Source organism: Sinocyclocheilus grahami, unplaced genomic scaffold, assembly GCF_001515645.1.
Source record: "Sinocyclocheilus grahami isolate Dianchi unplaced genomic scaffold, SAMN03320097.WGS_v1.1 scaffold1892.1, whole genome shotgun sequence".
NCBI lineage: Eukaryota > Metazoa > Chordata > Actinopteri > Cypriniformes > Cyprinidae > Sinocyclocheilus > Sinocyclocheilus grahami.
In genome coordinates this window covers 150211-165382 of record NW_015507071.1, presented here as the reverse complement: position 1 = coordinate 165382, position 15172 = coordinate 150211, and the positions used below count along the sequence as shown (strand labels likewise).

Below are 15172 nucleotides of genomic sequence, written 5' to 3'. Positions count from 1 at the left end.
GTTTTAGTCTACATTTTCACCTGTGGATATAGCCAACATATTACCTAGTGATACTGTGAGGCCAAGAACATGTTTCTGGACTAAACTTTATTCTAGGATATGCATATGCAATAGAAGGTTCAATATAAACATTAAACGTGTTACTTACTGAAAGGCACACAAGACAGTCGAAGTAAAATGTCTTCTGTAAGTAATAACGACCTTCAACAAAATGGCAGACTCACAGAGAGTTTTACTTTCGCTTTTTAAGAAACGCCGTTTAACTCGCTATTAAGATGCGTCTAAAACGTTTTGTGATCGATTCACTGAAACCACATCACTCGTTAAAAATGCACGTGTCCAAAAATATTGGAGACTGTCGGTTGCATTGAACAGAGCGTAAATAATAATAAGAATAATTCCTGTTCTTCTTGTTGATGCTTCCATGCATCAAGAAGAGGGCTTTCTCACTGGCAGTGCAGTTCGAAACAGGGCACGGTTGGCTTGGGAAAAAAGCTGCAATGTAAAAGCTGTCATGCGGAACCAGAAGCGCCCCGGGGTACCGAACCCGAGACTATCTGAAGGATTGCAATGGAACCGTGAGTGTGCAGACACCTCGGACTCGGGTGCGCACGCATTCAGGAAGTAAAGTAAACTGCGCGTGCGTTTGGTTACAGCCGAAGACGACATCATTAGCCACAGCAAATGCTATAACAGACAGTACACCTGAACAGTGTTGCCAACTTAGCAATTTTGTTGCTAGATTTAGCAACTTTTCAAACTACCCTAGCAACATTTTCTTCCAAAAGTACCTAGCAACAAATTTAGCTATTTTTATTTATTTATTTGGCAACATTTAGCAACTTTTGATAAGTGACTCAAATGATAAAAAAAGCACACATTTTCCATCTAAATTACACAAAAAGAGGAAACCAAAGGTGCCTAGCAGTACACAATTCACATGAATTAAGTTGGCTGCTATTAGCAATTGTTTAATTTAATAATAATAATAATTGAATAATTGTTCATTTATGATACACCTTGTTAGTAGCTTGTACATGTGATTGTTGATCAGTTAGTACACGGTAAGAAAAACATCTTGAAAAATGAAAAAGGTAGTAATTTTCCAGGACATTATCCGTTATCCATTGTAACCATGTAACCCGAAAACACAAAATACAATGCGTAATTTAAAATGTAGGTAAAAACCTGTGAATAATAATTACGGAAAATTTTGCCCTACTTTTACAGACTTTTCTTAGAGTTTAGCATACGAACTACTAATACACTGCTTAAAACTATAATCGTTCAGAATGAGTAGTTTTACTAGTAATACTATCTAATAAAAATAAACTTAAATTGTAATTGTAAAAAAATGTGAAAGTGTTTAATAATTCAATGTTGTATTTAAAATTAGTTATTTGTATTTTAATATTATATTATGCATTTATATTATTTTATAAACGCATCTAAATTAACATATTTACATTGTGTTTTGCTGAAATTTGATGCAGTGACACAATTTTGCATCGCTATTACGCAATGACTTCACCGCGCAATGACATCCCGTCATTTAGCAACTTTTAGCAACAAATCAACCTTCTTTTTGCAACTTCCCCTGAAAATTAGTTGGCAAAACTGCAACTGAACTGACTCATCAAAAAACACTGTTTTCTTGAAGCGGAAAGCCGACTTCCCTCTGGACAGGTGATGAATGCCGTCAAATACATATTATGCAGAGCAGAATGTAGGACAACTGCGTAGCCTATTTCGCCAAAACAATAAAACAACAACAAGTATGCGTTCTCCATGCTCGTTTGTGATGACATAAGATGAGTACAAATAGTACTCATGTAACTAGTGGGCTAAAGCACTGCACTGGTCAGCAGAAGGTTACTGGTTCGATCTCCGCAGTCGTCACCACCGGTGTGTCCTTCAGCAAGGCTCTTTACTCCAGGTGGATGCAGGGGGATTGGGGTCCCTGTAATAAGAGCACTGTAAGTCACTTTGGATAAAAGTGTCTGACAAATGAATAAATGTAAATGTGATTTTTGTTCAAACGCTCAATAAAGCTGCTTATTTCTTAAAGCTTATTTCTTCAAGGTACTACTTTTTCTTATTGGGGGGTTTAAAGGGTTAGTTCATCCAAACATATCAATTCAATCATTATTTACTCGCCTCACTGTTAAATCTTTGGGGTATTTTAAATTTTTTTTTTCCTGAACACAAAAGGTGATTTTGGTCAAGTTTGTCCTGCTGGTTTCTGTTCATACAGTATCAGTCGACGGGAGACTGACTTTCAGAAGCTTCATGACATTATTTGATGATGCTTTTGAAGCTTCTGAAACTCGGGCTCCATTGACTGATGTTGTATGAGCAAACCAGCAGGACGAACTTGACCAAACTCATCCTCAGTGTCTTTTGGTCTTTCTCTAGATGTTCTCGCTGGCTCTGGGGTCACTGAGGATGAAGAGACCACAGCAGCATCCGGTCCTGATGAGACAGTAAGAGGTGGAGTGATGGAGCGTCTCATCCATGGAACTGGACCATTTCCAGGATACTGCTGTGGGCTCTCCATCCTCACTGCTAGATGTTCTCGCTGGCTCTGGGGTCACTGAGGATGAAGAGACCACAGAAGCTCTAAAGCTCTGCAGCAAATGCACAGAAATCAAGAATCAGAAAAGTGCTGTGATAACTCTGTTTGAAATTACAATAATTAAAATAAACTACAACTTAAGATTTAAAAGAGGTTTTATTCATTTCTGTAGTATACTCACTCAAAGCCTTTGATGGCAGCATTGCTTCATTAATGCTCTCGTCTCCGCCGGATAAGCAGACATGTGTGCTCATCTGTCCCTGTAACATCCAGACAAGAGTCAAGCTACCTCTGAGATTTGTGTGTTCAAAAGTATTAAGTAGTGTTAAGTAGCTTTTTATCCAACACAAATGTTCCTACATTTTTCAACAGTACTAATAGACAAATAAAATGGATTACTTATATTTAGTTACTTTATGGAAATGTATTTACATTACTTACATCTATTGCGAACAGTGCTGACAACAGCGAATTGTACAACACAATAACACACATATACATCACTCAGATGTCTCCTTCATATCATAAGGAAAAAATAAGAACATAAATAAATACATTGGGACTGAATGTATTACAAGCTTCTTTTCCATAAACAGGAATCAATTTTCATATACATCATCGTGAATGGACTGATTATGATAGCAGATGACCAGTAACACTGTAAACATTTTTCAACAGTACTAATAGACAAATAAAATGGATTACTTATATTTAGTTACTTTATGGAAATGTATTTACATTACTTACATCTATTGCGAACAGTGCTGACAACAGCGAATTGTACAACACAACGTGCATCATTACAGTCTTTAAAAGGGTTCATGTGTGTATCTCTTATCATCACAAGACTGCAATCACTTGTAAACAGTAGACGTCCTATTAATAAAGTATCTGAAAAAGATCTACTCTATGAACAATGCATTAAATTACATTAAATAAAGACTAAATAAATAAATAAAACAAGCAAATGAAACGATAACTCACATGTATCTGGTCCACTGATGAAGCCATGTTTTAAGTCAAGAGAATTATAAATCATCTTATAACAGGTGTCCAAAACTGACTTCCGGAAAAGAGGAATAACCAATGACATTTGAGGTTACAATTAAAACAGCAAGCCCCGCCCCACGACGGACAAAAATAAAAGTGTTCGCGCGAGCAGGTGAGGGAAGAGCGAGCGCGAGGATGTGGGGAATGATCATGCGCGCGCGAGGGCTTGTATTGCTAAATATCATTTTCATACACTCTAAAAAATTCTGGGTTATTGCAACCCAACTTTGGGTCAAATTTGGACTAACCCAAACTTTTGGGTTAAAAATGTAATGTAAAAATGTAACCCAACAGTTGGGTTAGTCCATATTTGACCCAAAGTTGGGTTGCAATAACCCAGAATTTTTTAGAGTGTAAATGTAAATTTTCTAAGTGCAAACCTCTTTTTTTAAGATTCAAACTTGAAATGAAAATGTATTTTGAATTTATTGAGTTCTCTACGAACGTAAAAGCAATAAGAACAATGGCTTTGCTAAAGGACTTGGCACTTCCTCTGGACTGAAAGACTGAATGACCCTGGACTGTTGTTGTATTGTTATGAGCTGACAATAATGATAATTTATATTGTTTTTTTCAAGCATTCAATTTAAAAAAAGAAGAAGTTTACTTTACTTCCTGAATGCGTGCGCACCCGAGTCCGAGGTGTCTGCACACTCACGGTTCCATTGCAATCCTTCAGATAGTCTCGGGTTCGGTACCCCGGGGCGCTTCTGGTTCCGCATGACAGCTTTTACATTGCAGTTTTTTTCCCAAGCCAACCGTGCCCTGTTTCGAACTGCACTGCCAGTGAGAAAGCCCTCTTCTTGATGCATGGAAGCATCAACAAGAAGAACAGGAATTATTCTTATTATTATTTACGCTCTGTTCAATGCAACCGACAGTCTCCAATATTTTTGGACACGTGCATTTTTAACGAGTGATGTGGTTTCAGTGAATCGATCACAAAACGTTTTAGACGCATCTGTTTCTCCTTGCTTTATTGTTGCTTTTTGTGTTAGGGATAGGGTTATGGTTAGTTTGGGTATACAGAGCAGGCTAAATATATTTTCTGTCATAAACCAATCATTACATTAACCTGTGCACATCAGAATACTACAAAAAATATATAATTGAACTGCTAATAAACTCTGGTTGCGTGTAAAGTAATGTAGAAAAGCAATGCTGTGCTGTCCCGGGCTTACTCTAATCTTAAGAGTACTTGAAAATATTATAAACAGACTGCAAGATCATCCTGTATTTCTGCATGAAATTACGCTATTTAATATAGTAATTTAGAATTACAATGTCTAGCTGTATCTGTAATCTCTCTGTAATCTTCAAATTCTATTGGTTGATTGTCACCATTGTTATGTTCTGTACACTAAGTATTAATGTCTGTACTTGGCTATTTGTAGCAAATAAAATCTTCAGATGCGTGATGTGAACAGTCTCAGTAGCACCTTTTTTAACTAAGGAGAAGTCAATTGTAGGGCTAAGGAATTTATTAAAAGGAATCCATTTAATAAGGAACTTAAATGTTTAACTCATTCTGTTATTCAGTAAATCATTTTATTGCAGATTTACTGAAAAACATTTATCTAATATCTAACTACATTTATCAAACTAATTTTTCCTATTGTGGCATGCCACAGCAGAAAAAATAAATAAATAAATACTAAATATACATATACACACACATGTGGGTCAGTGATGTATAAGGATTTTCGGTTACACTTTACTTGAAGGGGTGTGCATAAGACTGACATGACACCTTCATAATCATGACATGACACGTCATAAATATGAAGGTTTTTTTATACATGTTTATGACAACTGTCATTAAGTGTCATTTGCTCAGTTATGTCATTTTTAATGCAAAGATGACATTGTTTGAGATGTCTTTGTTATGGGCTATGGTTAGGGGTAAGGGTAGGGTTAGGTCAAATAATGTCATATTTGCATTAAAAATGACATAACTGAGCGAATGACACTTAACGACAGTTGTCATAAACATGCATAAAACCTCCTTCATATTCATGACATTTGGAAGCAAATTAGTCCTGAAGGAGTGTGTGATATGAAACATTAGATATATGGGTTCAATTTTAGTGTCCCAGTTCTTAGTGTCAGTGGTCAGGTGGACCAGCTTATCATTGGCAGCAATTCAGTCTAAGAAATTAAGTCAAATCAGGGGTTCTGGAGAGTTTTGAATAAACCAGACCAATCAAGTCAGAGTCAAGTCACCTTTATTAATATAGTGCTTTTAACAATACAGATTGTGTCAAAGCACTGTACAGTATGTAGCGCCTCTCTAGCGTGCTAAACTATAATGAGAGGTGGCTATCCTGAATTCTTTAAATATCTATCCAATCAAATAAGTGAGGTTTCTCTAATAACTTATCTGTGTTTGTCTTGTGTGGGTGTAATTACTAGCTTATTAAAGGAAATACTTTTCCCTCTTTAAATCACTATTTAAGCAGTAATATTTACACTGTAACAGGAAATTAAAGGTCTTTTAATTACTTTTCTCCTATAAACACTTTCACGTTTAACCCAAAAGTTTCTCTCTTTTCTTAATTAACTTAAGATATCAACAGAGTCAGTAACCACAAAGGTTTTATAAAAAATATACCAGATTTACTTAAAAGAAAAAAGTCACAAATTAAATATGTCTGGTCAAACTCACTTTTCTCATCACAAATGCATTTAAATTCACATTTAACACATAAGGGCCCAAGAAAATAAAATAGCCGGCAAAAACCTAGCTTAACGTGAAATACCATTCAAATGTTCAAATGATGCAGGCCTGAATGTAGCTTGGGTACGTAGTAGCCTTAAACCCAATGGCTGCTTCACCACGCAGGCTAAACAAACAAGTGGTACCTTTACTCAATGTGAATGTAACCTCACGCGCACCAGATCAAAGGCGTCAGCCGCAGAATACAGGACTGGAAGTCATGAATATGAAGGTTTTTTATGCATGTTTATGACAACTGTCATTAAGTGTCATTCGCTCAGTTATGTAATTGTTCATGCAAAGATAACATATCCTTCATTATGTAACCTCACGCGCACCAGATCAAAGGCGTCAGCCGCAGAATACAGGACTGGAAGTCATGAATATGAAGGTTTTTTATGCATGTTTATGACAACTGTCATTAAGTGTCATTCGCTCAGTTATGTAATTGTTCATGCAAAGATAACATATCCTTCATTATGTAACCTCACGCGCACCAGATCAAAGGCGTCAGCCGCAGAATACAGGACTGGAAGTCATGAATATGAAGGTTTTTTATGCATGTTTATGACAACTGTCATTAAGTGTCATTCGCTCAGTTATGTAATTGTTCATGCAAAGATAACATATCCTTCATTATGTAACCTCACGCGCACCAGATCAAAGGCGTCAGCCGCAGAATACAGGACTGGAAGTCATGAATATGAAGGTTTTTTATGCATGTTTATGACAACTGTCATTAAGTGTCATTCGCTCAGTTATGTAATTGTTCATGCAAAGATAACATATCCTTCATTATGTAACCTCACGCGCACCAGATCAAAGGCGTCAGCCGCAGAATACAGGACTGGAAGTCATGAATATGAAGGTTTTTTATGCATGTTTATGACAACTGTCATTAAGTGTCATTCGCTCAGTTATGTAATTGTTCATGCAAAGATAACATATCCTTCATTATGTAACCTCACGCGCACCAGATCAAAGGCGTCAGCCGCAGAATACAGGACTGGAAGTCATGAATATGAAGGTTTTTTATGCATGTTTATGACAACTGTCATTAAGTGTCATTCGCTCAGTTATGTAATTGTTCATGCAAAGATAACATATCCTTCATTATGTAACCTCACGCGCACCAGATCAAAGGCGTCAGCCGCAGAATACAGGACTGGAAGTCATGAATATGAAGGTTTTTTATGCATGTTTATGACAACTGTCATTAAGTGTCATTCGCTCAGTTATGTAATTGTTCATGCAAAGATAACATATCCTTCATTATGTAACCTCACGCGCACCAGATCAAAGGCGTCAGCCGCAGAATACAGGACTGGAAGTCATGAATATGAAGGTTTTTTATGCATGTTTATGACAACTGTCATTAAGTGTCATTCGCTCAGTTATGTAATTGTTCATGCAAAGATAACATATCCTTCATTATGTAACCTCACGCGCACCAGATCAAAGGCGTCAGCCGCAGAATACAGGACTGGAAGTCATGAATATGAAGGTTTTTTATGCATGTTTATGACAACTGTCATTAAGTGTCATTCGCTCAGTTATGTAATTGTTCATGCAAAGATAACATATCCTTCATTATGTAACCTCACGCGCACCAGATCAAAGGCGTCAGCCGCAGAATACAGGACTGGAAGTCATGAATATGAAGGTTTTTTATGCATGTTTATGACAACTGTCATTAAGTGTCATTCGCTCAGTTATGTAATTGTTCATGCAAAGATAACATATCCTTCATTATGTAACCTCACGCGCACCAGATCAAAGGCGTCAGCCGCAGAATACAGGACTGGAAGTCATGAATATGAAGGTTTTTTATGCATGTTTATGACAACTGTCATTAAGTGTCATTCGCTCAGTTATGTAATTGTTCATGCAAAGATAACATATCCTTCATTATGTAACCTCACGCGCACCAGATCAAAGGCGTCAGCCGCAGAATACAGGACTGGAAGTCATGAATATGAAGGTTTTTTATGCATGTTTATGACAACTGTCATTAAGTGTCATTCGCTCAGTTATGTAATTGTTCATGCAAAGATAACATATCCTTCATTATGTAACCTCACGCGCACCAGATCAAAGGCGTCAGCCGCAGAATACAGGACTGGAAGTCATGAATATGAAGGTTTTTTATGCATGTTTATGACAACTGTCATTAAGTGTCATTCGCTCAGTTATGTAATTGTTCATGCAAAGATAACATATCCTTCATTATGTAACCTCACGCGCACCAGATCAAAGGCGTCAGCCGCAGAATACAGGACTGGAAGTCATGAATATGAAGGTTTTTTATGCATGTTTATGACAACTGTCATTAAGTGTCATTCGCTCAGTTATGTAATTGTTCATGCAAAGATAACATATCCTTCATTATGTAACCTCACGCGCACCAGATCAAAGGCGTCAGCCGCAGAATACAGGACTGGAAGTCATGAATATGAAGGTTTTTTATGCATGTTTATGACAACTGTCATTAAGTGTCATTCGCTCAGTTATGTAATTGTTCATGCAAAGATAACATATCCTTCATTATGTAACCTCACGCGCACCAGATCAAAGGCGTCAGCCGCAGAATACAGGACTGGAAGTCATGAATATGAAGGTTTTTTATGCATGTTTATGACAACTGTCATTAAGTGTCATTCGCTCAGTTATGTAATTGTTCATGCAAAGATAACATATCCTTCATTATGTAACCTCACGCGCACCAGATCAAAGGCGTCAGCCGCAGAATACAGGACTGGAAGTCATGAATATGAAGGTTTTTTATGCATGTTTATGACAACTGTCATTAAGTGTCATTCGCTCAGTTATGTAATTGTTCATGCAAAGATAACATATCCTTCATTATGTAACCTCACGCGCACCAGATCAAAGGCGTCAGCCGCAGAATACAGGACTGGAAGTCATGAATATGAAGGTTTTTTATGCATGTTTATGACAACTGTCATTAAGTGTCATTCGCTCAGTTATGTAATTGTTCATGCAAAGATAACATATCCTTCATTATGTAACCTCACGCGCACCAGATCAAAGGCGTCAGCCGCAGAATACAGGACTGGAAGTCATGAATATGAAGGTTTTTTATGCATGTTTATGACAACTGTCATTAAGTGTCATTCGCTCAGTTATGTAATTGTTCATGCAAAGATAACATATCCTTCATTATGTAACCTCACGCGCACCAGATCAAAGGCGTCAGCCGCAGAATACAGGACTGGAAGTCATGAATATGAAGGTTTTTTATGCATGTTTATGACAACTGTCATTAAGTGTCATTCGCTCAGTTATGTAATTGTTCATGCAAAGATAACATATCCTTCATTATGTAACCTCACGCGCACCAGATCAAAGGCGTCAGCCGCAGAATACAGGACTGGAAGTCATGAATATGAAGGTTTTTTATGCATGTTTATGACAACTGTCATTAAGTGTCATTCGCTCAGTTATGTAATTGTTCATGCAAAGATAACATATCCTTCATTATGTAACCTCACGCGCACCAGATCAAAGGCGTCAGCCGCAGAATACAGGACTGGAAGTCATGAATATGAAGGTTTTTTATGCATGTTTATGACAACTGTCATTAAGTGTCATTCGCTCAGTTATGTAATTGTTCATGCAAAGATAACATATCCTTCATTATGTAACCTCACGCGCACCAGATCAAAGGCGTCAGCCGCAGAATACAGGACTGGAAGTCATGAATATGAAGGTTTTTTATGCATGTTTATGACAACTGTCATTAAGTGTCATTCGCTCAGTTATGTAATTGTTCATGCAAAGATAACATATCCTTCATTATGTAACCTCACGCGCACCAGATCAAAGGCGTCAGCCGCAGAATACAGGACTGGAAGTCATGAATATGAAGGTTTTTTATGCATGTTTATGACAACTGTCATTAAGTGTCATTCGCTCAGTTATGTAATTGTTCATGCAAAGATAACATATCCTTCATTATGTAACCTCACGCGCACCAGATCAAAGGCGTCAGCCGCAGAATACAGGACTGGAAGTCATGAATATGAAGGTTTTTTATGCATGTTTATGACAACTGTCATTAAGTGTCATTCGCTCAGTTATGTAATTGTTCATGCAAAGATAACATATCCTTCATTATGTAACCTCACGCGCACCAGATCAAAGGCGTCAGCCGCAGAATACAGGACTGGAAGTCATGAATATGAAGGTTTTTTATGCATGTTTATGACAACTGTCATTAAGTGTCATTCGCTCAGTTATGTAATTGTTCATGCAAAGATAACATATCCTTCATTATGTAACCTCACGCGCACCAGATCAAAGGCGTCAGCCGCAGAATACAGGACTGGAAGTCATGAATATGAAGGTTTTTTATGCATGTTTATGACAACTGTCATTAAGTGTCATTCGCTCAGTTATGTAATTGTTCATGCAAAGATAACATATCCTTCATTATGTAACCTCACGCGCACCAGATCAAAGGCGTCAGCCGCAGAATACAGGACTGGAAGTCATGAATATGAAGGTTTTTTATGCATGTTTATGACAACTGTCATTAAGTGTCATTCGCTCAGTTATGTAATTGTTCATGCAAAGATAACATATCCTTCATTATGTAACCTCACGCGCACCAGATCAAAGGCGTCAGCCGCAGAATACAGGACTGGAAGTCATGAATATGAAGGTTTTTTATGCATGTTTATGACAACTGTCATTAAGTGTCATTCGCTCAGTTATGTAATTGTTCATGCAAAGATAACATATCCTTCATTATGTAACCTCACGCGCACCAGATCAAAGGCGTCAGCCGCAGAATACAGGACTGGAAGTCATGAATATGAAGGTTTTTTATGCATGTTTATGACAACTGTCATTAAGTGTCATTCGCTCAGTTATGTAATTGTTCATGCAAAGATAACATATCCTTCATTATGTAACCTCACGCGCACCAGATCAAAGGCGTCAGCCGCAGAATACAGGACTGGAAGTCATGAATATGAAGGTTTTTTATGCATGTTTATGACAACTGTCATTAAGTGTCATTCGCTCAGTTATGTAATTGTTCATGCAAAGATAACATATCCTTCATTATGTAACCTCACGCGCACCAGATCAAAGGCGTCAGCCGCAGAATACAGGACTGGAAGTCATGAATATGAAGGTTTTTTATGCATGTTTATGACAACTGTCATTAAGTGTCATTCGCTCAGTTATGTAATTGTTCATGCAAAGATAACATATCCTTCATTATGTAACCTCACGCGCACCAGATCAAAGGCGTCAGCCGCAGAATACAGGACTGGAAGTCATGAATATGAAGGTTTTTTATGCATGTTTATGACAACTGTCATTAAGTGTCATTCGCTCAGTTATGTAATTGTTCATGCAAAGATAACATATCCTTCATTATGTAACCTCACGCGCACCAGATCAAAGGCGTCAGCCGCAGAATACAGGACTGGAAGTCATGAATATGAAGGTTTTTTATGCATGTTTATGACAACTGTCATTAAGTGTCATTCGCTCAGTTATGTAATTGTTCATGCAAAGATAACATATCCTTCATTATGTAACCTCACGCGCACCAGATCAAAGGCGTCAGCCGCAGAATACAGGACTGGAAGTCATGAATATGAAGGTTTTTTATGCATGTTTATGACAACTGTCATTAAGTGTCATTCGCTCAGTTATGTAATTGTTCATGCAAAGATAACATATCCTTCATTATGTAACCTCACGCGCACCAGATCAAAGGCGTCAGCCGCAGAATACAGGACTGGAAGTCATGAATATGAAGGTTTTTTATGCATGTTTATGACAACTGTCATTAAGTGTCATTCGCTCAGTTATGTAATTGTTCATGCAAAGATAACATATCCTTCATTATGTAACCTCACGCGCACCAGATCAAAGGCGTCAGCCGCAGAATACAGGACTGGAAGTCATGAATATGAAGGTTTTTTATGCATGTTTATGACAACTGTCATTAAGTGTCATTCGCTCAGTTATGTAATTGTTCATGCAAAGATAACATATCCTTCATTATGTAACCTCACGCGCACCAGATCAAAGGCGTCAGCCGCAGAATACAGGACTGGAAGTCATGAATATGAAGGTTTTTTATGCATGTTTATGACAACTGTCATTAAGTGTCATTCGCTCAGTTATGTAATTGTTCATGCAAAGATAACATATCCTTCATTATGTAACCTCACGCGCACCAGATCAAAGGCGTCAGCCGCAGAATACAGGACTGGAAGTCATGAATATGAAGGTTTTTTATGCATGTTTATGACAACTGTCATTAAGTGTCATTCGCTCAGTTATGTAATTGTTCATGCAAAGATAACATATCCTTCATTATGTAACCTCACGCGCACCAGATCAAAGGCGTCAGCCGCAGAATACAGGACTGGAAGTCATGAATATGAAGGTTTTTTATGCATGTTTATGACAACTGTCATTAAGTGTCATTCGCTCAGTTATGTAATTGTTCATGCAAAGATAACATATCCTTCATTATGTAACCTCACGCGCACCAGATCAAAGGCGCCAGCCGCAGAAGACAGGACTGGAGGATTCGCGATGAAGAGAAAACGGTTGAAGAGAAGATTCACATCGTTGACGATCTCAGCAAAGTCCACACTCGATAACGCTATCCGGCTCCGGGAAGGTCTTTGATCATCGTCGGTCTCATATTCCCACACAGGCTTAACTAATCAAGGTCGCTAGCCGCTAGCTTGTCAGCAAAGTCCATGCAAACGCTAGTCACTAAATCAGCGCTAACTTAAACTTACATCTGTCGTAACTGTGATGAGTTTATCACTCAGACAAACAGAACTATCACCATTAACGTCTTTTATAAGAGTCCGTATTGAACACTTTCATTTTCTGGTGCATTACATTAACAGTAACGGTCTTTTCCTTTCCGCAAAAACTCCCTCCCCTCATTTCTCCTCGCATTCTCCACTTCCTCTTTCCTTTGACCTTTCCTGTGATTGGCTCATACACAAACTTTCAGAAATAAAATAAATTCACAAACATTTGTGTTACTCATTCCTCCTATTCTCACAGGCATCTTTTAAGCATTTTCACATATATTATTACCCAACAAATATTTCACATTTTAAATGCTGTATACAGTAAATGAACATTACTCCATAGACATTTCTCTCATTGAGCAAAATCATAACTTCTTTGCTGGTCAATGAATCTTAACTTTTTTAACCTTAAACTCTATTTAGTAAACTATGAAATTATTTATTCAAACTTGTATATGTTATACTAAAGAACATATTTCAACAGGGTTACAAGTATTAATTAGGAAAATAGTGTGTCAATAATGCAAAGTGACAATAGAAAACACTCATTTTTCAGTTAAAGACAGTTCATCATTGGATTCAGTGATGTCATCATCCAGCTCAGCTCAGTTTAAATAATATCTGTGCAATCAAGTCGATGATATCGCTGGAAATGAAGTGTCCCCAACTAAGCAAGCCAGAGGCGACAGCGGCAAGGAACCAAAACTCCATCGGTGACAGAATGGAGAAAACACCTTGGGAGAAACCAGGCTAAGCCGGGGGGCCAGTTCTCCTCTGACCAGATGAAACCAGCAGTTCAATTCCAGGCTGCAGCAAAGTCAGATTGTGCAGAGGACTCGTCTGGTTCCTGTGATCTTGTCCCGGTGGTTGTCTGAGACAAGGGCTTTACAGCGGATCTGTATCTGGGGCTCATCTAGTTGTCCTGGTCTCCGCTGTCTTTCAGGGCTGTAGAGCCAAAGCACTTTATTTGGCCTTCCGGAAGTAGATGGATTTAGAAATCTTTAAGATGACTTACAACAGAACAGCAATGCATTTTATGGACGACCGTTTCGTGAACCTAGGAGAGGAGGTCATTCTGACTTTGCTATGACAATCTGGCGCTTCTGAATCAGCTAATGTTTTGTTATTAGTTTAAGTATTTGCTATTGACTGTTCAAATGCGGAGTTTTGTACATCATGTGTGTGTGTGTGTGTGTGAGCAAGAGAGAGAGAGAAACATCAAAGTGGAGTCAGCTGTCTTAACCGTGGCTTGTGTACTGCAAACACATATCAGCTTCATCACTGTGGCTGTCACGGGACTCTGTTCCCCTTTCGGGCTCTGTCTTTACATTTATTTTGAAAGATGAAGCTCACGATTATGGTAAGGGGCACAATTGTATGTTGTGCAGGTATATTACAATAGACAGTTTTTGTATGTACAGGTACTGTATATTATATTGTGCAAATTTGAGGTGTAGACTGAGTATGTGTGTTAGATTAATAAGTGTATGATTGAATAAATAGTGTGTGCTCCACAGTTATTGTTAAGTGTTCATGAGATGGATGGCCTGAGGGAAGAAACTGTTCCTGTGTCTGGTCGTTCTGGTGCTCAGAGCTCTGTAGCGTCGACCAGATGGCAACAGTTCAAAGAGGGAGTGTGCTGGATGTGAGGGGTCCAGAGTGATTCTGCCAGCCCTTTTGCTCACTCTGGACGAGTACAGTTCTTGGAGAGAAGGGAGGGTTGTACCAATGATTCGCTCAGCAGTCCGGACTACCCTCTGAAGTCTTCTGAGGTCAGATTTGGTAGCTGAGCTGAACCAGACAGTTATTGAAGTGCAGAGGATGGATTCAATGATAGCAGAGTAGAACTGTTTCAGCAGCTTCAGATTTCTCCTGAAGTCCACGGTCATCTCCACAGTTTTGAGCGTGTTGAGCTCCAAGTTGTTGAGACTGCACCAGACAGCCAGCTGCTCGACCTCCTGTCTGTAAGCAGACTCGTCACCGTCCTGAATGAGGCCGATGAGTGTGGTG

At 38.3% G+C, this 15172-nt stretch overlaps 2 protein-coding genes across 2 annotated transcripts in view; both read right to left on the bottom strand.

The window, feature by feature from the left end:
- LOC107573210 (GTPase IMAP family member 2-like) overlaps positions 1–3586 on the bottom strand; it is a 7114-nt gene extending 3528 nt beyond the window's left edge. Inside the window, exons 1-2 of the mRNA XM_016259652.1 lie at positions 3560–3586; positions 2527–2627 (exon numbers count right to left, since the gene is read on the bottom strand). Coding sequence (XP_016115138.1) covers positions 2527–2627; positions 3560–3586 — 128 coding nt within the window. The remainder of the gene's footprint in view (positions 1–2526; positions 2628–3559) is intronic.
- A 9702-nt stretch (positions 3587–13288) lies between these two features.
- The window catches only part of LOC107573209 (GTPase IMAP family member 2-like), a 5882-nt gene continuing 3998 nt past the window's right edge, over positions 13289–15172 (bottom strand). The window contains exon 3 of the mRNA XM_016259651.1: positions 13289–13333. Within this exon, the coding sequence (XP_016115137.1) occupies positions 13289–13333 (45 nt within the window). The remainder of the gene's footprint in view (positions 13334–15172) is intronic.